The 25,000-nt window shown below is 41.1% G+C and overlaps 1 protein-coding gene and 1 long non-coding RNA gene across 4 annotated transcripts in view; both read left to right on the top strand.

Moving 5' to 3' along the window:
* The window catches only part of LOC135113135 (uncharacterized), a 7,533-nt gene extending 7,071 nt beyond the window's left edge, over window positions 1–462 (top strand). The window contains exon 2 of the long non-coding RNA XR_010274722.1: window positions 228–462. This is a non-coding gene — a long non-coding RNA (uncharacterized LOC135113135). The remainder of the gene's footprint in view (window positions 1–227) is intronic.
* Window positions 463–8,098: 7,636 nt separating this feature from the next.
* On the top strand, window positions 8,099–24,790 carry LOC135113128 (titin-like). 3 transcript variants are annotated; one of them, XM_064028200.1, is made up of 7 exons: window positions 8,099–8,636; window positions 10,647–10,761; window positions 11,372–11,700; window positions 12,431–12,761; window positions 13,068–13,188; window positions 13,658–13,837; window positions 14,652–24,790. In XM_064028200.1, exons 1-7 carry the CDS (start codon window positions 8,374–8,376, stop codon window positions 14,918–14,920), a joined length of 1,608 nt encoding a protein of 535 aa, XP_063884270.1. In that variant the 5' UTR covers window positions 8,099–8,373; the 3' UTR covers window positions 14,921–24,790. The 3 variants fall into 3 exon arrangements, with proteins under 3 accessions (XP_063884270.1, XP_063884269.1, XP_063884271.1); XM_064028199.1 differs by having other exon boundaries at window positions 12,383–12,761; XM_064028201.1 differs by lacking the exon at window positions 8,099–8,636 and adding an exon at window positions 8,685–9,464 and having other exon boundaries at window positions 12,383–12,761.
* The last annotated feature ends 210 nt before the right edge of the window (window positions 24,791–25,000 follow it).

The following is a 25,000-nucleotide window of genomic DNA, read 5'->3' as shown; positions in this document are numbered from 1 at the left end:
CACTATCATCATCATCATCATTACCATCATCATCATCATCATCATGTATTCGTATTTATTTTCTTGTTTATAATACTTACATACTTACGAATATATATCTATGTATGAAACGATGTATAGATCCACTTAAATATGTATGTATGTATGTATGTATATATGTATGTATGTATGTATGTCTGCCGTGCGGTGGACCAGGAGTGTTGGGTTAACTTCACTGAACTTCACAGGGTCCAGGAATGCGTGTGCGGCGTGAAGGACAAGACACATTTACACAGGGACCACCGGCACAACATGATGCTTGAATAAATGAATGAATAAATAAGAAAAAAGATAAATGAAAGTAAATAAACAAAACAGTAGGCCAAACGGATTAAGGTGACAAGGTAAAGAAATGCGAATAAATGTGAATAAATGAACAAATATTTAAGCAGATGAAGAAATAAATAAATATATACGTATGCACACTCATTCTTCTGTCTTTTATTTTTATTTTTTTCCTGAACAAAAGCCGTTTCTCTTTCTTCCTTTCCTGCTTTCTTTTTTTTCCTTTTCTGTCTTTTTTTGTCTATTTACTGATTTTCTATTGCATCTGTTCACAGTGACGATATTTGAACGTACATACAGAAGAAGCAGAGCCATTTCTCTTTCTTCCTTTCCTGCCTTTTTTTCCTTTCTTTCTTTCTTTCTTCCTTTCTTTCTTTCTTTCTTTCTTTGTGTATTTACTGATTTTCTATTACATCTGTTCAAAGTGACGACATTTGAACGTACATACAACAACCATAGTTACTTCACGTTTAATTCACTATCAAAACACTGCCACACTCCTTCATCACTATCTCTGTTACTTACTTCAGATAGCTACCATAGTTTATCCAGTTCATTTTGGCAGCACCGCGTCAGAGGGAGACTCCATGATAGCACGTCCTGGCCACACAAACAGAGTGCAATGGTGGGTTTGAGGACAATATTTTGAAACACTTCTGAGCCTCACTTCCACATTCAATAGGCTTTACTTGAAATTACGTGGATTTTGAGGGTGTTTTTTTTTTTTTTTTTTTTACGGTCCTAGTGACAGATTAATAAGATTTCTTCATTATTAGCAGGAGGAACACTCTTGAAAAGCCAGTTAATCATCTCTGTGGCCTTTGAAAAATAGTCGTGGTGAGAAGGGCAAGGCGTTCCTGAATACTGGCCTCAGTCTGGTGTTGGTGGCGCTGGTGGCGGTGGAGCACGCTAGATCACAGAGACTAATTCTTTTACCGGTGCGTGTGGTAAGTCTTCATTAACTTTTTCAGCGCTATGATCGTCTTTTGTCAACACTGAGGCCACTGTAATGAACTGTTTGACTGGGCATAAAGGGTAAAATGAAATATGAGGTTATTTTCATCTTTTGCTAACCTACAAAGTACGTATTGAAGAGATTAGTACAAAAATTATGTCTTTTAGAAATTGTAGATGACTATAGAAAGACAAAAAAAAGGAAGAAAAGCGAAATAAGGAGAACATGAGCAAGAACAGAAAACATTATAAAGTAAGAAGAAAATAAGGGAGAAAAAAAAAAGAGCAATAGAGAGAACAGAAATCGCCAATAACAGCCAAGAGAGAGAGAGAGAGAGAGAGAGAGAGAGAGAGAGAGAGAGAGAGAGAGAGAGAGAGAGAGAGAGAAACTAACTAACCATAGCTTCTTAAACACTTCCATAACCTAGAAATTTCAAAGTTAAAATTCTCTCTCTCTCTCTCTCTCTCTCTCTCTCTCTCTCTCTCTCTCTCTCTCTCTCTCTCTCTCTCTCTCTCTCTCTCTCTCTCTCTCTCTCTCTCTCTCTCTCTCTCTCTCTCTCTCTCTCTCTCTCTCTCTCGTGTGTGTGTGTGTGTGTGTATGTGTGTGTGAATGTTGTCGAGTAAAGAGTGGGCTGTAGGAAAAGAGTGAACATTGAACGGAAAGAGGCGGTGTGAGTCACTGGAATGATCGATTACTTTCTCAATACGTATTGAAAGTCTATAAAAAACAGAGTAGATAAAACTAACAGTCACTACAAATCAGAGCTTCTAAGGAGAGCAATGGAGCGAGTGTACAGAGTTGTGTCCAGACAGGCGGGTGAAGTGAAGCGCCCTGCAGCACCCTTCCCTCCGCGGCTTACCTGGGGTCTCCTGACGGCGGTGCAGAAGGTGCGCTCTGTGAGTATAGCCATTGACAACACCGCCTTACTTTGCTGCACTCACTGCCGCTGCATCTTGACTGTTTCTCCAATTGTAACTCCTCTGGTTCGCCTGTAATTAGGACCGCATTCTGAAACACCTCTTCCCTGCTACCTTCACTTTCAAAAGGTCCTAGTTGAAGCTACACGCGTTTTTATTCATTTTTTTCTTATCTATTTATTTATTTTTACGGCTGCAGTGACATATTAACAAAGATTTCTACATTATTAATAGGAAAAACACTCTTGAGAACCCGGCTAATTATCTCAGTGGTCTTTGTAAATAGTCGTGGCGAGGGAGCTGAGCGTTTCTGAATGCAGGCTGGCTGGCGTCTGGTGTGAGGGGAGCGAGGCAGGGCGCGGGGCAACAAGCAGGGCGGTGGTGTAGTGGTGAGAGGAGAGTGTCTGGTGTAATGGTGGTGCTGATAATGATGATGATCCCGGCAACATCATCATTCTACTATAAAGAATCTTGACAAATTAAATGACATCGGTGATAACATGATGACGCGTGAGGCCTGCGGCAGAGGGAGGGCAGGGAATACGAGTACAGGGGGAGTCAGTGGGATAGTTTACACTTTGGCAGCGGTTGTAGTTACCTAGCAATGAGAAAGTTAGAATTGTTATGTATTTCATTTGACTAATCGTATACCAGTTTACTGAGCGAATGTTAAGATAAAGTATGAGAGGTTTAAACAATTCAGTCATTTTTCTGCTATTAGTGGCCTGTATTCTTAGCCCTTCAGTTGGCAATGGCACCAATTAAGACGCTGTGTACTTCATTTGACTAATCGTTTACCTGTTTACTGAGCGAATGTTAAAATAAAGACTAAGAGGTTTGAACAGTTCAGTAACTCCAGATTCTTAACTGTTAACATAACTGTGTGCATGTTCGTGTGTTTGTAAGTTCGCACGTAGGTCTGGGATGCTCCTCATGCACGGGGTTGGAGGAAATCGAATCTTTAATCTATTTTTTTATTTTTAATCGAGTTTTTAAATTCAAATTACGCTCTTGTGATATACTTTTTTTTTTTTAAGTTGTTGAAGATGTTTTCATGTATTACAGCTTTGGCATTACTGAGTGAGCCCATGCTTTAGTACCGTGCACTTGTCACCGAGGGGCACCAACACGATGACTGCCTCGCACGTTAACAGCTTCCTTGATGAACATTTATTTTCTTTTTACCTCCGTTTGGGAACTGGCGCCTAGGTGGGTCTTTTTTCCATATTTTTGTTATGCTATGCTACTTTCCCCTTGCGTAAAAATAAATAAATAAATAAATAAATAAATAGATAAACTAAAATAAAAAAAAAGTGACTCCTCAACATCAAAAGAAGAGTTTAAAAGTTGAGTGATGTCTGTCAAACCAAGCCACGTGACTAATGAGGCAGCAGAAACAAGAGGAACGTCCATCACACGTGACGCACTAGGGATGTACACTCTGGAGCAGGAAATCTAGTGCCAGCCCTGCCTCCTGTAGTGAGTCGCTCCGAGAGTCACCTGACTGGTAAGAGCTGCTGTGTTCCTGTCATTGGTCCCCCACAAACCAAACATTCAGCTTCCACCCTCTTAACCTGCCCCACTTAGTCCACCCCCTCCCTCCACGCCCACCCCCACAATCAGTGCGTCCCCCTTCTCCCCCTCACCACCACCATCACCAGCCTCCTGTCTCTTCTCCCTCCCTCCCTTCCAATACCTCCTCCTCCACCTCTCCAATCCCTTTCATCCTCCCTACCACCACCACACCATCTCCTTCTCCCCCTCCTCCTCCATCTGTTCTTCCTCCTCCAGTTACTTTGAACTAGTATTGTCTGCTATTGCTTCCTCTGATCCCCCCTATCCTCCTCCTCCCTCCAGTACTCCCCTCACTTCCTCCCCCATCTCTTCCACCATCCTTTCCTCCTCCGCCTTCCTTATCCCGTTGTCTACATCCTCCACCGCCACCACCACCAGTTATATGCAGTGTTAGGTTTCTATTCGTATATTTACTATGGTCCTTATTCAGAAACGCGTTGTTCCTTTATGACGACTATTTTCAAAGGCCACAGATGATCAACCGGATTCTCAAGACTGCTTCTCCTTTCAGTAATGCAAAAATCTTGTGAATCTGTCACTAGAACTATAAAAACATCCTTAAAAACCCGTAATTTCAACTTGGGCCTTTTGGAAGTGGTGGGGGTGCTGTGCAGAAGTTTTTCAGAATGCAGTCCTGTGTGCGACAGACGTAGAAGGTGAGGTGCAGTATACAAGCTGTGCATATTGTAGACAAAGGAACAACGCTGCGAACATTGTTAGTCGCTAGTCATCAACCCAAGCCATAGTCTTCGTCTCATCTCCTCCTCCTCCTCCTCCTCCTCCTCCTCCTCCTCCGACATAATCACTTTTCCATTATTAATTCTGCTATTACTTCATCCGATCACTCTCCTCCTCCTGCCCCCCCTTCCGGTACCTCCTCCTCCTTCCCCTCCGCCTCCCTTCTGGTGGAAGTGGGTGGGGCCTCAAGGTTTGGTTTTGGATTGTTTAACCCAAAGAGGTCTAATAAAGAGATTTATCCTTTTTGGTCTAACCAGTCACAGGAAAACAGCGGCCTTCGTCAGGCAGGAGGTGACGCACGGCGCTACTCAGTATAAGGAGCAGAATTGGTGTAGCTTGTACTGCACCACACTATACACTACTTGAATTTCTCAAAACAGAAAGAATGTTTTTTTTTTTTTCATACAGCAACGAAAGTTAAAAATGACGAAGCACTTGATTAGCAAGAAAAAAATAGAACAGTAGAACCTGAGAAAGTACTAATTAGTCACACCGCTAGTTGTAGATACATTCAGAACTTGGAGGATGAACGAAAGTGATATACTAATTTTTTTTTTATGTTTTTTTTTTTAGAAACCAATAATGGATTTTTTTTTTTTTTTTTTTTTTTTTTTTTGTATAAATCGAAAGTATATACTGAAAGGAATCCTTACAATGGAGTCATCTCGCTGATCGGATGTGCGTCACGAGTGTAATGTCAACCCTTGCCTCAACAAGTGTGCTGAAGCCTCCACCTCCAACTCATTCTTGTTCGCTGTTCTCATGAAAATCAAAACACGATGAATCTGTCGGCAGAGACGTGAAACCCACACTAACATGAGGAACTGCACAGTTTGGATAATCGCGTTGGGTGAAAAAATAAAATAAAATAAAATAAATAAATAAATAAATAGATAAATAAATAAATAGATAATAAATCTTCGTTTTTTTTTTTTACTTTAACTTAAATTGATTGCAAGTAATACGATTTAAATAATCCGGTTTTAGTTAAAACAATCCTGCCCATGCCTCTCTCTCTCTCTCTCTCTCTCTCTCTCTCTCTCTCTCTCTCTCTCTCTCTCTCTCTCTCTCTCTCTCTCTCTCTCATTCATTCATTTATGTTTTTTTTTTTTTTTCACCCTAAACCAGTGGTGTGTGAAAGTGTGCGTATATTTCGTATATTGTTTATCTTTAATGATGTATGTATGGGAGTATTTTTTTATCTAATTTTTTTGTTTCCATTTCCGTTTGCTTGATTGTTCGCACGCTTGTTTGCTTTTTAATCTATTCACTTATCTATTTATTCATTTTCCTTGTTTATTTATATTCGACTGTATTTTTTTTTTTTTTTTTTGTATAGTCGATTCATCTTCCGTGTTTACTTTTGTATTTCCTAGTTTCAGATTGTTTCGTTCTTCTCTTATATTTGCTTGCCTATTTATCAGTTCTTGCTTGTTGAGATAAAAGGCACATACTTGCTTATCCACGTTGCTTACTTCTTTGAGAGCAAGGATGGTGCGGGGAGGAGGCTGCAGAAGAGATTAGAATGGCACCAACACTATGAGAAGAGAGGAACAGTGTGTGGGCAGAAGATCCTTATTCTGAAACATTTTGCTCTCACCACGACTATCTTTAAAGGCAACATACATGATTTACTGGGTTTTCAAAAGTCTTCATTCTGTTAATTATGTAGAAATGTTGTTAATCTGTCATTAGAACCATGAAAACACCCTGAAAAACCCGTATAATTTCAACTAGAGTCTTTTGAAAGTAGTGGAGGTGAGGCGCAGATGTGTTTCATATGGTTCGAGAATAGACAAAACTGAATGTAGCTGGATGGAGACGAGGCAGTACAAGAAGGAGATGGAAGGGCTGCGTAGAGGACTTGAGGGGCTGATGTTTGACTGGAGAGGGAGAAAAAGACGAGCATAGTTAAAAGAAAACGAGTAAGAACCAGCTACCATGTGTAAATATGGGAAAAGTTGAAGGGAAAAGCAGAGGAAAAAATAAGATTGCTCGTTAACAAAAAGTGAGAAAAAAGGTGAGTGATTTAATCTTATTCCTTTATTTATTTATTTATTTTAATTGGTGTGTTAAGTTGGAGTAAGACGAAGATGAATATGTGTGAAGGTGATTGGCTGGCTGGGTAGTGGATGGAGGGATTTCATTGGATGTCTAAATAGCGAAAACTTAATGAAAATTTGTTATCTATTATATATATATTTTCTTCTTTTTATTTTTTTATTTATTTATTTATTTTTTGTGGTACGAAAAGTGTTATCATTATATATTTGCTTATTTATCTGTTAAAGACGTGTTCATTTATTTATTTATCTATTCATTTATCTATTTACTTATATATTTTTCTGTGTCTGTTTACTAATGTGGTTATATTAATCTCTCTCTCTCTCTCTCTCTCTCTCTCTCTCTCTCTCTCTCTCTCTCTCTCTCTCTCTCTCTCTCTCTCATTCTTTCCTGTCTACACGATTAGATTTTCTCCGTTACTATCTTTTTAGCTATTTATCTCTTGTTTCTCTCTCTCTCTCTCTCTCTCTCTCTCTCTCTCTCTCTCTCTCTCTCTCTCTCTGCTATTTAATTATTTTTTTCCTCCATAACTAACTTTCTTTCCCCTATCTGACCCATTTTCGCTTACCTTATTCCTTCACTAATCTCATAATGTGTATTTAGCTGTACTAGTCATTTCAGCCATCCATCTCAGCTTCCTCCATCAGTACCTTTCCTTTCCTTACTTGTCACTCTTTTACAACTAAGCCTAATTCTTACGGAGATGTTTTATCATAGTAGTGAAATACCGTAACAAACATTACATTCCCTCTGTCTCTCCTCCCAGTATCCCAGTTAGTTAAGTGAAGAGGTCCAGTTATTGTAAGGTTATGGAAATCGCATCTTTTTAGCACGGAGAAATCGGGGAGAAAACTTAGCCTCAATTTTCCTTCATTAAGACAGTAATGGCGAAGAAAGCTTTCAGTTTTTCGTTAATTTACCCATATACAAAGGATTACGTTGGTTTTCACCACCATGTCGGGTTTTGGTGATATATGTGGACCCTAATCTTAAAGTTAGACAGGGTGTTACAGGCGAGGCAGGGAGTTTAGTAAGGAAAATGAAATACTGCCCAGATACGTGAGAGTTTGAGGCGTTGTCGCTCTCCTAATGCTTCCTCTGACTTCGGCTTTGTCTTGCTCCTCTCCTTCAATCTCTTATACTCTTTAATGTAACTGTATTTTGCTTACTTCACATTCTGTTTATGATGATTTATTAGTTGTGGATGCCTTTATATCATTGTTTTCTTCATATCAGTAGGATACATTTGCTGACCACCTTTTACTTTATCCATGATTTATGTTATATACACATAAATAACTATACTATACATAGGGTGTATGATACTTCTAGCCTGATTCTTATAGAAATCTACTTTGTACGTATTTGTTTATCATTATTTTTCCACTCATATACCCAATGACTAACATTCAGTTTATACTCTATTTCTGACTCACACCCTCACTTGAACAACTACAGTGATCACGTACACACACCACATAGAATCCCTTCACACACGACGCATGACAAAAGTTAAGCTATAACAACACTCTTTCACTACAACCCACAAAACAGACAAATCAACGCTCGACTCCTCCTCTACACACTCCCAAAGTCCCAGATACACATTGAAATAAGGGCACTGGAATAACTTAGACACCATAGGGGATAGTTCCCATGCTGTATATAACATAAAATGACAGTTGTAATTGGGATAAATGCATGAGGTATTGTTCCCCACGATAACAGCAGGATTGGGACGCTGGCCAGGCCCTCGTCGTCCCTCACCCTCAGTCTCCTCCTCGATGTGGTCTTGACAGAATGCCGCCGCCGCCGCCTCATTTAGCACAATTCTCCCCCCTGCACAACGGGAGGAGCTTCATCTGTTACCGGGATGTCAACAAGGCCATTGAGAAGCACCGGGAGATCTACGGTCTTCGCCTGGTGCTCAAAAAGGCCGTCAAGTTAGAAAATTACTCTCTGACTGTGGAGCAGATGCGGGACCTTAATTTTCGCCTTAAATACGGACAGCTTGATTACCAGTGTTCTGTGGACAACGGTCGACCTGGCAGACCTGGGAACGAGTGAGTGTCATGTGTACAGGCTGTGTATTCAGTGCATGGAGGCGTAGGAGGAGTGAGAGGAGGAAGGGAAGAAGGAGAGTGGGTGAGAGAAAATCGAGGGTGCCGAGGAAACCCTTTGTTTTGGGGCAAATCCATGAGTTTTGGTAATTTCGGGGTTTTCAGGGCCCCATCACCTGCCCTGGCCACCTGTATGTGTTCTTTAGGTTGATATATGCTTGCGGAACATCTGTGGGCTGTATGGAGGAAGTGGAAGGGTGGAAATAGGAGTGAAATAACATCTGCGGGGAGGAGAAAGAGGAGGAGGAAAAGTCGCTCTCGCTTCTTATCCGCGTTTTGTTAATTACTCATCTGTCTGACTCTTGCCACCTGTCCTGCCTACCTGTGTGTGGTGTTTATGATTATTTATAAAGGTTTGGCCTTCCTGAGTGGTGTAGATAAGGTGGAAGGATGGGAAGAGAGGTGAAATATGAGGGGGGTGGGATGGCCCCCCTCCCAGCCAGCCCAAGGGTAGGGCGCGGCCTGCCTGGATTAATAGTTATGCAATTTTGTTCCCTTGCAGTTTCATTCCTTGTATTACAGGTTGTTGTGACCCAGACTGTTGTGTTTGCTTTAATTCTTTATTCTGTGCTGCTGATAGGAAGCTTTTGAGAGATAAAGGCAAACTTATGGGTAGTTATAAGGTGGTGCTAACTTGAGAAGGAAAAAAAAGAAATAAATTAGTTCTCAGGCATAGTGGTGGGTGACTGAAATACATTTGATAATCAGACAAGTGTGAAGTTATAGTGAAGTTTGATGCAAGACTTTGACATTTATGAACAAGGATGACAGGTGGGCATATATATAAATGTATGACACAGGGGCTGCCATGTGTGTGTCTGCTTGCTTATTGCACTAACCCTGATGTTCAGGATTCTGAATGAACTTGCCTAATAGAAAATAGATAATGTCAGGGAACTTTATAATCTAATCTCTTTATTTTGCTGTGTGCTTTTATATTTCAAGGTTTAATGCATAGTGGATTATTTTATTTATTATTATTATTTTTTTTTATGGTGTTTGTTGGCACAGGAGAAAATATGATGTGTTGTATGCATTTTTTTCCTTATTTGTTTTGTTTTGATGGATTTAGGTCATCACATTTCCCTGTGACTCAGTTAATCTAGTGTGAGTGTGTTAAGCCTGTATATTTTATTGTTTTTATTATTGTTAGTAGTTGTTGTAGCAGTAGTAATAGCATTAGTTTTAGTGGTAGTGACAGTATTATTTTTTTGTAATTTTATTTTTCAAGTTAGTTCTTTATTTCATCTGTGTGCTTTTCAATTCATGTGATTATATTGACAGATTTACACTTCATTTCCCATATAATTTCTTGGTATATGTAAAGGATGGCTTAGATATGTCTGCAAGTGAAGATTTGCTCCCTTATCTTTCTCAGTTCACCCTCATTCACTTTCTCAAAAATGGAGATTCTTACATATATATCTCTCTCTCACCCAATATTGACATGTCACCCTCATTCACTTATTTTAAAATAGAAAAGTCATTTGTCCCCAGGCTCCCAACATGTACGAAGTTATCTCCCCCAGCCACTTGCTCTTATCTCTCTCAATTCCCAGTATTAACATGTCACTGCCACCCTCATATTAAAAATAGCAATTTTCACACCTCCCTCACTTTCCAGTATTAACATGTCACACTCATTCACTTATTTGAAAATGAAAGTGCTCACACTTATCTGTCAATTCCCAATATTAACATGTCACCCACACATTCACTTAGTAATGAAGATATGCACACTTATCTGTCAGTTCCTGATGTCAGTTCCTGATAGTTAAATTGTCACCCTTATTCACTTATTAAAAAATGGAGGTATGCATTCTTATCTTTCAGTTCCCAAAAGTAATGTAGCTGTCATTCTCATTCATTTATTAAAAGATGGAAGTATGCACACTTATCTCTCAGTTCTCAATAGTAACATGACCCCCTCATCCTCTCTCATCCACCCCTCAGCGAGCGGTGTCCCCGGCTGATCCGGCTGCGGCTGAGTCCTGACGCCCGCACCCTGGTGGTCTATGACACCCACGTGCACGACACACCCCCAAGGTTCTTCACTGGCGGTCACCAGGTGTGGCTCATTCACTCATTCTACACTCTAAGGGGTTAGGTTAGGTTGATTTCTTACCTTGATGAGGGTCTTCTTTTCTTCATCAGTTAATGTTGCACCCTATAACCAACAGAATCTTAGAGAACAACAGAAGAAATGCTTTGATTGGCTAATGTTTGATTATCAGTCATGCCTTGCCTCTTATACTTTCTGGCACACTCATGATACAGATATTTATCAGTGCTTTATATATTTTAGGAACACTTCTCCTTTACTTTAGATATTGTTGTCTGATAAACATTTTAGCTCTTTTTTTTAATAATTTTTCTGTCTCATCTTCCTCCTCATCCTTTCTTGCATACCTCTCTCTCTCTCTCTCTCTCTCTCTCTCTCTCTCTCTCTCTCTCTCTCTCTCTCTCTCTCTCTCTCTCTCTCTCTCTCTCTCTCTCTCTCTCTCTCTCTCTCTCTCTCTCTCTCTCTCTCTCTCTCTCTCTCTCTCTCTCTCTCTCTCCAGCATGTACAGCATCACTGCAGGCATATTATACACTTGAAAATCACCCTTTCCAATTTTGATATGTATTTCTGCTTATTTTTCTCATACCATTAATTTCCATGCCCCTCTCCCCATCAGACGCTCTCCCCACCATGCCTGGTTCCGGAGCCCATGAGAGTCCTGTCCCCAAATGGCATGGTGTCCATCTCTCAGATCAAGAAGACACCACCTGGCTCCACCAACACCACCCCAACCACCACCCTCTCCACCACACCCATCTACAGCAGCCCACATCTCTCCATCACCCCCATTGAGAGTCCCACCACCCCTGACAGTTTCCACACTCCAACCTCCAGCCTCCCCAACCATGAAAAGATCACAGTCAAGCTCAAAAAATCACAGTTCTCCCCCAATGAGATGGTGGTGGTGGGCAGTGCCAGGGATGCACAGGAGCAGCTAGAGCTTAGGTGAGGAGTGAGAGAACCTTACTTGTCTGTGTGGGGCTTGGGGTGCTGTTAGGTTAGGGTAAGTTAGGATAGGTGAGTGAGTTGGTTGGTTTAGTTAGTTTTGTTAGTGATTGGATGAGTTTTAGTTTAGGTTAGCTTAGGTCAAGATATGATGGGATAGTTGGGTTAAGTTATCTATAGGTTATGATAGGATAGGATAGGAGTTAGTTTGTTAATTAGTGATTGATTGTTAGTAAAGTCAGGACAGGATAGATTGTGAGTTTGTTATTGAGTGAGTGATAGAGTTGGGAAATTAATTAGTTAATTATTTTTTTTTTTTTTAAGGTTAGTTTAGTAAGATTATTAGTTAAGTTTATAGTTTAACATCATTTAATGAGTCATAATAATAATAACTGTCTCTTAATTCTTGACATACTCCTTGAGTATTTTCTGGTTTTTGGAATGTAGATTGCATCAGAGTTACTACAACAATTTATTTGGTATTTTTAATCATTAATAATACAGTAATGAAAACAATAATGCATACATAAATATATCAAGGCTGTCTCCTCAAAAATAATAATAACTTTCTTGTAAGCATATTGCATCCTCCAATAATAATAATAATAACTTCTAAGGACAATGCATTCTTCACCAATAATAATAACTTTCTTCTAAACATTTTTCATCCCTAACATTTCAGTTCCCCATCACCAGTGACCAGTAACACCACCACCATCCCCTCCCGCAGGAATTCCCCAGAGAAGGTCCCGGGTGGCCCCAGTGTCATGTCACCTCCTGACAAGCTGCCCAAGATATTGCCCAAGCAGCAGTTTGCCGCCAAGTTCCCTGAGGGCTCCTTCACAGTATCTAAGGTGGTACGCCGGCCCACCATCAAACCCACCACTGCTTCAGAGAGGGTGGCCGGTGGTCCCCCTGAGAGGCCCTCAGGACGGCCCATCGGCAGGCCGCCAATCAACAGGGGGGAGAAGGTTGCCAGGGCACCAATACGTCCCACAGCGCATAACAGAGCTGGGGACAAGGTTGGTGCCAGGCTGGCGGCAAACACTCTCAGCAATGGGGTGAGCTGTGCTTGCTGTGTTGTGGTGTTTACTTTGATGGTGGTGCATGAAAAGTGTGTAAAATTTCATCATCGTCATCATTTTGCTATCATTTTGCTTAATACCTTTATTTTTCTTTGCATGGTCGGATGGCTTTTTATTCCCTCTCACAATGCCTTCTCTGATATTCATGTTAATTTTTGTAAGTTTGTCATTAAATCAGGGAGCTTAAGATTCATGGAGAAGCCAGGACTCTGTAGAGATAAGTGGCAGAGGTTACTTGACACAACCACAACTGTACAGTGAAGGAAGTGTCTCACCCTTCAGAGTTCACACACAAATGGGGTCCGTGCTGTCACATCTACTGGCAGGAAAATGACCAAGAGGAAGAAGGCCAGGCACACTGAACCCTCCTTTGACCTCTCCATGCTCACCCCACTGGACACTGGTAGGTCGTGTGTGTGTGTGTGTGTGTGTGTGTGTGTGTGTGTGTGTGTGTGTGTGTGTGTGTGTGTGTTCACTGCTTTGCTTGTGTAGTTCTTGTTTCAGTCAGTGTGTGGTGGTGTCTTCTTGTCTTTTTGTTGCCTTCTGTGTGTCTGTCTCTGTTTATTTATTTACCTTCACTCCCTGCTTCTATCTGTCTTGTTCTTTATGTGTCTTCATCTGTCTGTCTTTTATTCATTTACCTTCACTCCCTGCCTTTATTGGTTTTATTTGTTTCTTATGTCTTTGATAATCTGTTTTTTTCTTTATTTGTTTAGCCACAATCCTTACCTTTATCTGTCTTGTGCTTTTCTTGTATCTTTTTGTTTGTCTGTTTGTTTATTCATTTGCCCTCACCGTCTGCCATTATTTCTCGTGTTTCCTTGTGTTATGTCAGTCAGTTCATTCAGCCTGACTCCCTCCCGTCCCTGCAGAGCTTGGCGTGAGTGAGAAGCAGCAGCTGGCCCATGGTGTGTTGCTGCGGCTGCTGCGCGTCACCAGCCAGCTGCCCATGATACAGTTCAGCCATGCCCTGGACACCCTGGAGACACTCACTGATGCCTACAAGCTAGAGCAGCGCGTCAACCTCACTATCAGCCATGACCATGAGGAGGGTGAGTCTTAGTGTGTCACATTCATCATCACTAACACTTCACTTGCATTCCTTCTTATCAACTCCTCTCCTCTCACTGACTGTCTTCAGCCTTTCTCTCATTGCTGCTGTGTTGCATCTCTTAGTATATTCAACTACTATTTTTACACTAACTGCTCTTCTGATCTTGTTTCTGCATGCCTTGCTGCACAACACTTTCTACTTTCTCTCAGTTTCATTCTGTCCACCTCTCTAAAAGGCAAAAATTGACCAGTATTCTCAGGCTTTCGTATCTTTTTCTGGTAAACTCTGGAGCTCCCTGCCAGCTTCTGTATTTTCTCTTTCCTGTGACTTGAACTTTTTCAAGAGGGAGGTTTCAAGACACTTATCCTTCAATTTTGGATGGCTCTTTGCACCTCAGTTTTTTTTATAGTTTGTTTTTATCCATAATCAATGCCCTGTTACATAAAAAAATGAAAAAAAACATTTAATGCTTGCTGGATTGACTCAGTAATCAGGTTGTTAGTACTGAGTCATTAGGCAGCTTTAAAAGAATATTTAGAAAAATTATGGATGAGGATGATAGGTGGAAATAGGTCAGTATATTTCATACCTGATGGCTTCTTGCAGCTTCCCATATTTTCTTATGTTCTTATGTTCTTGTGGAGGGGCATTGCATGGTAGGGTAGGCTATCATCCACGGGCCCTGGCTACATATAGATAGACATTTTATTTTACTTATGTACTTATTTGGACTTATTTGTTATTATTACACATGAGCTTGTTGTGGCACCTCAAGTCAGTCCCGCATCCCCAACGAGGCACCAATGTTTCAGAGTCAGAGAACTTGTACCACCCGGATGCCTACGAGGTGGTGGATCTGGAGTCTGAGGACGTGTTGGGAAGCAGCAGAGCAAACACCGACTACCAATACGACTCCAGCGTCTCCTCCACCACCACCACGGCGTATGACAACCACTTCGCCATCACCCAGGTGGATGGGGCTGCGGACGACCTGGAGGTGTGCTGGGGCGTGAGGAGCACCACCACCAGCACCAGGAAGCGCAACAAGGGTGGGTGGTCGGAGAGTGAGGAGGAGGAGTAGGAGGAGGAGGACTAGTGTTGTAGCCTGACATCACACTTGGCTCAGGGATGAAGAGTGGTCTGAAACTCTCACTAGGCTAGATGTACTACAAAGGAGCCTGGTTGTCTAGGGTCTGTGCTTGGCTCCCAGCTGGTGGCCGATACAAGGCAGGCGCCACCTCTGTTACTGCTGTGTGTGGTGCCTTCCTGTGCTGAACACAAGGGGCCACCATCTTAAGAGGCATGAGGAAATAAGGGAAGCTGCAAGAATCCATCAAGCCTACACGTGGCAGTCCCTATATGGTCGTGCCACAGTGCACTGTTATAGAGCTGTTTGTTGAGGCGCTGAGAGTCTTAGGGAGTATAGGAATGAGAGGCCAACAAGACTGGGTGACATCACAGTGGTTACCTGTGAGGCATTGCTGTGTTTGCGTGTAGTGGCAATGGTGTTGGGGCACGTCAACTCGTACCTGACGTTGCTAAGAGCTAATCTCATATTTTTATATCTGTTAATTTATCGACAGTGACTGCAATGTGCCAGTAAGCCAGGAGGTGACCGAGCTTTGCATTAGGGTACTGGGAAGTAAGCCAACACATGTACACACAAAGTTTTTTTTTTTTTTTTTTTTTTTTATAGCTGCCTTGGCACTGACTCACTCTGTGCAGTGTGGACTGTCTTATCCTCAGATCCCCAGCTCAGCCACAGTCCAGCAGGATCACATTCCACCCTGGCTATGCAAAGTCATGTCTTATGGATCATGCACAGGGAATGGCGCTCTGAGGGAGGGTCTTCAGTGGGGTGTGTTGGGTGTTCTTATGCAGTTAGGGTTCTGAGGTGCTGTAAATGCAGGAAATGATGCAGTTTGTCATGGTATCCAAGGTGTTGTAGTACAGAAGGCACTGGATCAATAGTGGAGGAGCTGTTTAAGCATTGCAGAGTTGAAGATGATGTGCTTTGTTATTGTTTATATCTGAGGAGGAGGATGATGTGTCATTGCAAGGTATAAAGTTCAAGAGTTTTGACTGGTAGCAGTTGGTAATGTCACTCTTGAAACTTTGCAGTGTTGTGTGCACTTGGAAGATGACTTAAGTTATGTAATTATGAGAAGGAGAGGAGGTGTTCTATGTGTCAGTTTAAGAGTATGGACAAGTAACGAGAAATATTGTCTTTCCTGAAATCATATGTGTTGTGGGGCTGGAAAATAACTCGCTTCTTTTTTATCTAAGAGATGGAAGAAGTAATGTCTTTCCTGATGGTGTGTTTGTGCCAGATTGTGTCTGTAGCCGCCTTGCCTACTCTGCCAACAGTTACATATCAGAGCCATGTCTTGTAAGTGTTCGTGATGGTGTTAACAGCGCAGTGTGTGCTTCATGTTCAAACTTGTGTTGCTGGCAGGGAGCAAGGCAGAGCAGAGTGACGTGTGTTGAAACAGTTACCCCCAAATGCCCATATATTTTTGAGTGAGGTTTTGGACACTTACTGGGGGCTGTACTTTTATTGTTCTATGACTGATTAACTTAATGATTCCAACACTGCCATGTAATGTTATTCACGTCGGGTGACACGTCAGAGTACTGAGGAAGGAGGCGGTGTGCAGTGCTGGGGGTGCCAAGCTGTCAGGGATGCAGGAGGTGCTACAGGAAGTATCCTCCATTAGTGGAAGTATTGAGGTCAGGGCAGTTGTTGTTTGGCAGTTAATGACTCCAGTAATTTTTTCAGAGGTTTTACACAACAGGGTGATTAGTGAATGACTTTTTTACAAGGTGACATTTGAACCGTGACTTTGATTGCTTGATTTAAGAATCGGTAGTTAGGACACACCAGTAGAATTATGTTACAAGGCAAATATGTACCTTAGTTTATTATGTGTGTGTTTGTTTACGTCAACAAATAGTGTATGTTGTAGTACTTAAGTTAGCCGCCAGTGACTTCACCGATCCTTGCCGGGTGTTTGATCCAGAACTGGTGCTCAGATTATTTCTCATGCACACACCACAGCATCAGTTACCTGTCCTGTTGTTTGGGAGGGACGGTCATCTTTCTGGCACCACTCATAAGACCTCCGTAACATTGCTTCTTCCTTGTCTTTGTGGCCTTCTCTCTGTTTCTTTATAATCCATGTTAAGACTGCTGCTTATATCATCCCATCATATGATTTAATTTGTTTGGTTGGGAGTTTCACATTTCTAACAGTTTCCTTAATGTCTTTTCTCCTGTGTGCTTTTGACCTTTTCCTCTGCTCTCCTTCCCTCTTATAATCCAACATGAGACCACTGCTACACATCATCCTATTAGATCAGCTCATTTGTTTGGTCAGGAGTTCCACCTTTGTAACAGTTGTTCTCGATGTCTTTTCTTCTCACTGTGCTGTTGTCCTTTTCCTCTCCTCCTCTCTTTTATCATCCAGCATGTGACCATTTCCTCACATCCTGCCACACCAGCTCATGTTTGGTCAGGAGTTTCACACTTGTTATGGTTCATGTACAGTACAGTCCAGCTCTGGATGAAATACACACTGGGATTCTGATGACACTCTTCATTGCAAGAGAATTCAGACTTAGTACCATACGTTAATTTAAAACTGTAGTGTATTTTTTTCGCGTCGCAATTCACTTAGCACTAATTAATTTAAACTCATGTCCATAGCAAACTATTATCACATCAAAATGCACTCACTATATGTTAATTTAAACTCGTGTCCACGGCATATTTTGTCCAGGCATGATGCACTTCCCGTTCTGTCTCATAGTTTGTATCACTGCATACCTTTTGGTGGTGACTGGTGTCATCCGTGAGGGCTGTCCTGTCGGTGCGCTGGTGCCTCTCACACTCTCGCTGCTGTGTTCTCCTGGACAGTGGCTGCCGGCCACTCGGTGCTGGGATGGCCCTGCATACCTACCTTTCTTGACTAGTTTATAAGGCTGGAATGTGTGTGTGTGTGTGTGTGTGTGTGTGTGTGTGTGTGTGTGTGTGTGTGGGGCAGGAAGGATGTGAGCTGTGTGCATGAGTGTGTGTGTGTGTGTGTATGGATGTACAAATGGATTACCTTTTTATGAATGAGTTAACATTCATATGTAATATTTGTAAATCAGATTAAATTTATGTATTTATTTTTTTCCATGTAATGTAACTTCCAGTATTGTATGGAGTAATGTTTATATATTTTGATTTGTAAATGAAAATGTTTCATTCAGAAACAAGGGCAAAATTATTTTATCTTATTTCTAAGAGTTTTAACTGTTTGTGTGACAAAGCAAAGTAATGTGAAAGACTTAGCAGAACAGAATGTATTACTCTCTCAGTGTGAGTGTCACTGCCTGTATATTATGATGACTGGTGATGACCAGTGATGGCTGGTGGTGTGAGTGAGTGTTATACCCAGAGTGCTTAATGCAGCAGAGAACGGCTTGAGTGTGTGAACAACCCAGGATGAATGGAGGGTTTAGTGTGACTGTTTATTCTCCCATATATCATTGTGTTGTGACCAGTGTGGGGTGGCTGCGGCCTCCTTCCTACGCCGCCGCCACTCCTGCCTGGCTGCAGTGAAGTGCCTACATTTGTACATACTAGATGCAGGGGTGAGGAGCAGGAGCAGGAGCAGGAAGGGGATTGTGATTCAAGTATTGTATCACACTCATATCCAGGGAAGAGGTGTTGGTTAAATTGTGTATTAACATCCAGGGTTGTGTTGTGTTCACTGCCTTGATGCAACACACTCCTCACTGCATGTCATCAAGTCTGCCGCAGTAATTGTCACCTGGGGGCACACAGACATGGTGTCACTGCTGCTGGCTGGTGCTTTCCCTCACTGCACTATGCATCCCATGTGTTAAGAAGTGCAGCAAACTAAATTTCATCATAATACCAAAACTGTTTAATATAAGATACTCAATTATTCACACACAAGTAAGTCATATATTTGTAAAAAGTCAAGTAAATTTGCTGCACATTTTAAAACAAGATGGGAATATGTAATCAGTGAGTGAGTGAGAGCATCAGTCAGCAGCAGTGTTACCGTGTTCCTGCATCCTCAGCAGACTAGACTGTTGTGACTCATTTATTGAAGCTGTATGTGGTGGACTGTGCTAAGGTCATATAATTACCACAGTCACTGGAGCATCAAATTAAACAACCCTGGATTAACTGGAGCACCTCTGATCACTTGACAGAAGCAATGAAACAACCTGTATTTCTGTCCTCTTGTACTGGTGATCATGGTGGTGGTGGTGATGCATATTCCACACAGACAATTGGCCCATTTCCACCAGCCAAGAATGTGGGGAGCCTGTCTTTCACTCAGAATTAGGATGGCTAGTAAAATGTTGCTTCCTGCCTTTATCCTTTTAACATCCTCCTCTCCCCCTGACATGGCTGGATGGCTGATGGGTTGCTCCTACGTCTTGTTGTAGATCACTTCCCTAATGCTCATCCTTCTCATGTCTCCAAATCTTCTTCAGTCCTCCCTTCCCTAATGTTCATCTTTCTCATCAGTCCACACACAATCTCCAGGTCTTCTTCAGTCTTTCCTTCCATAGTGTTCATTCTTGTGTCTTCCTCCACACTTTCTCTAGGTCCCAGTTCTTCCCTCCAGTCTCTTGTCTCCAACCACAGTCCCTTTCACAGTCCCTTTCCTCTAATTCTCTGTTGATGTTTATATCTACAGTACTTCAGAATCACTTATCTTGTCCTCTTCCTTTCCTCTGGTTCCTGCCTTTCATCATTCTTTCCCTTCTCCCTTTTTCTGTCTTATCTTTCCCTTCTCTTGTTTTTCTCCTGTTAAGCATTTCTTTCCTGTCTTCCTTGTTCAGTGTTACCTCCCCTTTACCTATTTTCTTCCCCTCTTTCTCTCATCATTCCTTTCCTGCATTGTTCTGTCTTTCTTCCCTTTTCCTCCTCCCTCCATCATTCCTCTCCTTTGTTATCCTATATTTTCCACTCCTTTCCTTTTCTTCATCAATTTCCTTCATCATCATTGCCAAAATCACATTCCCTTCACACTTAAATCGCCAATATACAGAAATTTTGGCATCCTGAAGTATATATATTCATTTCTCTCTCTCTCTCTCTCTCTCTCTCTCTCTCTCTCTCTCTCTCTCTCTCTCTCTCTCTCTCTCCTCTTTTATTCCTGCCACAAACCTAACACTGCCAAAAGAAAATATCCATCCTTCTAGTATTTCTCTCTCTCTCTCTCTCTCTCTCTCTCTCTCTCTCTCTCTCTCTCTCTCTCTCTCTCTCTCTCTCTCTCTCTCTCTCTCTCTCTCTCTCTCTCTCTCTCTCTCTCTCTCTCTCTCTCGTTGTTTCCTTTCCCATACCTTCCCTCCCCTCCCACCCTCACTCCTGCCTGCCACTAAGCTTACACTGCCAAAAATAACCTATAGCCACATATCCATATCAACTGTGACCTTCATGCAGATCATATAAAAAGAAAGGTCTGCGGAAAATATAAAATTATAGTCTTGTAAAAAATTTATTCCGATGTATAAAAAAAATGACTTGTTATTCCTACTATTACTATTACTTATCCGTTTACTGTCTGCCAAATGCTACTGATGTTTCTCTCTCTCTCTCTCTCTCTCTCTCTCTCTCTCTCTCTCTCTCTCTCTCTCTCTCTCTCTCTCTCTCTCTCTCTCTCTCTCTCTCTCTCTCTCTCTCTCTCTCTCTCTCTCTCTCTCTCTCTCTCTCTCTCTCTCTCTCTCTCTCTCTCTCTCTCTCTCTCTCTCTCTCTCTCTCTCTTGCATCTAGTACACGGATTACATATGTATATTTTTATAGGTAGGTATAATGATAGGTCTTATGTATACATAGTACATAGTGTGCAGTGTGCTTCTGTATTTAGGTTTCTTCTTTTTTAATCTATGTATGTTGTAAGGTTCAACAGGTAGATGAGGGACGTATCCATATGCAAAACACACACACACACACACACACACACGTACACACACACACACACACACACACACACACACACACACACACACACACACACACACACACACACACACACACACACACACACACACACACACACACACACACACACACAGAAAGGGTACATAAAACTCAAGAAAATATAATTGTTTGGGTTTTTAAAGCAAAGGACATTATAAGTTTAATTCAGTCCTGTAAAAATCCAAGTAAACACACACACACACACACACACACACACACACACACACACACACACACACACACACACACACACACACACACACACAAGGGTAGAGGCATTCATGATAAGATGCTAAGCCAGTATTGTATAAGAGAAAAAAAAAATTGTTATGGAGCACTATTGAAGACTCACATTGACACAACACAAGTTTACCAATCACATGCACACACAAATCATACATTCATATCATCTTCCGGCTTCAGTATCTCTCCCCACAGTGCCTGGTGTTATCAAGACTGGCCAGGGGTGTGTGAGGCAGTCAGGATGGAGTTAGAAGTGTGTGAAAGCTGATGGGGAAAACAAAGAGAAGTGAGAGGCAAAGCTGTTAGGAAAATGTGTAAAATTCATTTGGAAGTGTGTGAAGTGAAGTGAAGGGTGTGTCAAGTGAAGTGTTTTTAAAGTTTGAAGTGGTTTGTTTGAGATGAGTGGCAAAGCTATTAGAAAAACATGTAAAATTTGTTTGGAAGTGTGTGAAGTTAAAACAGTAAATGAAGTGAAGTGTTTGTAAAGTAAAGTTTGAAGTGAACTTTGTTTGAGGTGAGTGGCAAAGCTTGTAAGTTTGTGAGTGAAGTGAAGTGTTTGTAAAGTAAAGTTTGAAGTGAACTTTGTTTGACATGAGTGGCAAAGCTTTTGGGAGAACATAATAAAGTTTCTCTTTTTGAATGACCAGGAGAAGAGAGGAGAAAGTGAGGCTGAAATATTAAATGATCACACAGTACAGAGCTCCTATACACTTGCTCTGAGGAGGCTGTGTGGACTCAATAACTTGGCATTCACTTGAGGTCCATTTTTTTCCAGTTTGCAAAGTGAGGTGGTGAACAAACAGGGGGAATACAGTGCTGTTAACAGGTGTTCCAGAGGGTAGAGGGAGGGATATAGCAAGAAGAGTAATGCATGAACTGTTTCAACTAATATTTTGTCTTATTTTGAAGTACATAGTATTTTAAAGATTGGGAATAATTAATGGGCAGGGTATTAGATCAATGGTGTTTTAATCTACTTTTTGGAACTGGGAGGAGTGGACAGTATTTTCAAGGCAGCCAAGGAGGATAACAATTACAGTACTGGTTCAAAGCTTGTGCTTGAAGTTTATGATGAGTATGGCATTGAATCAATAGTTTTTGTGTATTGTGGAGGGAGGTAATGAGTACCAAGTCAAAAAGTTTTGTGTATTCTGGGGGTGATTGCAGTGAGAATAGTACTTTTGTGGGGAGTTTATATGAGTGTGCTTCTGTATCAGTTGGTTCAGTGTATTTTGTGAAGGTTATTATGAACACTGTATCAACACTTCTAATGTATTTTGGTAAAGATTAAGGCGCCGACTCACTGGTTTTCATATATTTTGGGAGAATGGTTATATCTGGCATGGTATTGTAGGAGTTATGAGTACTATATCAATGGTTATAATCTATTTTGGCAGAGGTTATGTTACCGATTCATTGGTTTTCATATATCTGTGGAGAGCAATTGTATCCAGCTTGGTGTTGTGGAGGAAGTGACTAGTCCTGAATCAATGGTTATAATTTCATGTTCAACCTTTTCAATGCGACATGCAACACCTCACAAGACAAGAAGCAACAAAATCTTGATAAACAGCAACATGAATGAAAGAAAAAAGGGAATTAAAAGAATATATTTAGTAATTTTCAGGTAAAATTAGGAGAGGTCTGTGGAGCAAAAGGAAAGACTTCAAAATGGTTAGTAATAAGGGAAAATCATACTAAATCATGGGAAAGTGTTAACAGGGACAGTGAACAGTATTTAGAAGCCAGTATGGGGGTATGCAAGAGTACCAAGGTGTTCTGTAGCCAGTGCTGCTCCCACTGAGGCAAGGAGGAGGACCAAGAGGAGCTGCCAGACATGTGATGGTGTGCAAGTCTTGAGCTGCAATGGTGTGGATGAAATGTGGATGGTTATTTGTGCATCATTTTCTCCTGTTTGGTTTTGTGTGTGTTGTGAATGTGAGGCTTGGTTTGCAAATGTCGTGGAGTTGTTTGGTCTTGTTTGGTCTTGTTATGGTAATATCCCCCTGCATTCCTTCATCTTGTTAGCGTTCATTTTTACATACCTTGTGAGCCTGAATTGGTTAGTTGTGCCGTTTTCTTTGATACCATGTAAGTTTTGTAATGGTAATATTTTTCTGTGTTTCACTCTCTTGTCTGCCTCCGTTCATACACGCTGCATCTCATAAGTCAAAATTGGTCAGCGTTGTGTCTTGTTTGACGTCATGTAAGTTTTGTAATGGTAATATTTTTGAGGACTTGGATTTTGTGACTTTGAGTTGGCAAAAAGTTGTGTAGTCTTGTTTGATGCCATAAAAGCTTTGTAATGGTAGCTCCCTTTGTTCATATGTATATTTTGTGCATTTCTTCATCTTGTTTGCCTTCATACAGTGTCTCATGAATCTGTCAAGTGGCTTTGTTTGATGTCGTAAAGGTTTTGTAATGGTGATTCTAATTTTCCTTGCTAAAATGCAGGTTATCTTTTGTATTTCATTGTCTCATTTGCTTTGGTTTTGCCTGCAGTGGCAAGAGTTCATGGACATGTGTGATGACAGCAACAGTAATTCCAGTCATCCTTGTCCTTCCACATTCTCTTCCTATAGTTTATCGTAATGTATTACATGTTACATTGGTTACAAGTCACACAGCCCTATTTGGTGGCATGGAAGTTTTGACCAATACACATAAAACTTCCTGAGGTGCCAGTGCAAGGATCTTTGTAGCTGCTGACAAGACTCCAGGTGGGTGAATCAAGGTGCATGGGTCATCTGTAAATCAAATTCCATCATGTTAAAGATGTTTACATGTATAATTTTCTCAGGTGCAAGTGGAAGGCTGTTCTTAGCTTCTGACAGACCAAGGAGAGCTTGTTCATGTTGCATGGGTCTTCTGTAAGTCAAGTCCAAGATGTTTATAGCAGAATAACAAACAGTGCAGGACTTGACTTGTAAAAACTCCAGGCAAAACTTCACATCTCTTGGTCTTGTCAGTTAGTAAAGATGTCCCTGGCCACAGGAAAAGAGAAAAAGAGCACAAAGTATGTATGGAAAGGAGAATGAAATGATGAATACTGGAGTGCTGTACAAAAATGTATCTCCTCTAAGGTTTTCATTACATGAGGTGGCATGTATATTTATGGTGACTTAAGTGTGTTTAGGGGAGGGGGTCTTTGAAAAAGCACAAAGGTGGTGATAGAAATATTGAATGCCCCTTGATCATAAAGTAAGTGATAGTACACATGAAAAAAAGTGCATGAAAAAATAAGTGAATAGATACATGAAGTGCATTTTGAGGTGTGCTGTGCTGGGGGGAAATGCATATCGTGCTTGAGAAATTTTGAGTGAAGAGGGGGAAAATGTTGTTTGGGTGTTTATACAAGATGTTCTGAAAGGTGTCTGTCAGCTTTGCGTTTGTCTGTGGAAGTGAAAGTTCTTGCTCAGTGGGTCAAGAAGTCATCCATCACAGTCATCCTCTCACTCCTCATGACACACACACACACACACACACACACACACACACACACACACACACACACACACACACACACACACACACACACCTGTCATTCAGTCATCAAAAGAAATGTTAAGTGAATCATAAAAAAGCTGCATTTAACTTAATCCAAAGACTTATATATTATCTCTTCAGTGATGCAAATCATTCGTAGTTCAGTTTGTATTTCCTCATTGTACTTTTAACTAAATAAATATTTTATATAGCTATGCTGTGTTACTATCCATTTCTCTCCTACTTCTCACAACATTCTTATTCCTTATTACTTGTTTCCTCCTCTCCTTCTCACAACATTCTTATTCCTTATTACCTGTTCCTCCTCTCCTACTTCTCACAACACTTATTACTTCTTCCTCTTCCTCTCACAACATTCTTATTCCTTATTATTTGTTTGTTTTATTTCTCACAACATTTTTA

Source organism: Scylla paramamosain, chromosome 25 (assembly GCF_035594125.1).
Source record: "Scylla paramamosain isolate STU-SP2022 chromosome 25, ASM3559412v1, whole genome shotgun sequence".
Lineage (NCBI taxonomy): Eukaryota > Metazoa > Arthropoda > Malacostraca > Decapoda > Portunidae > Scylla > Scylla paramamosain.
Note: the sequence above shows the minus strand (reverse complement) of the source record. Positions and strands in the feature narration are given on the sequence as shown.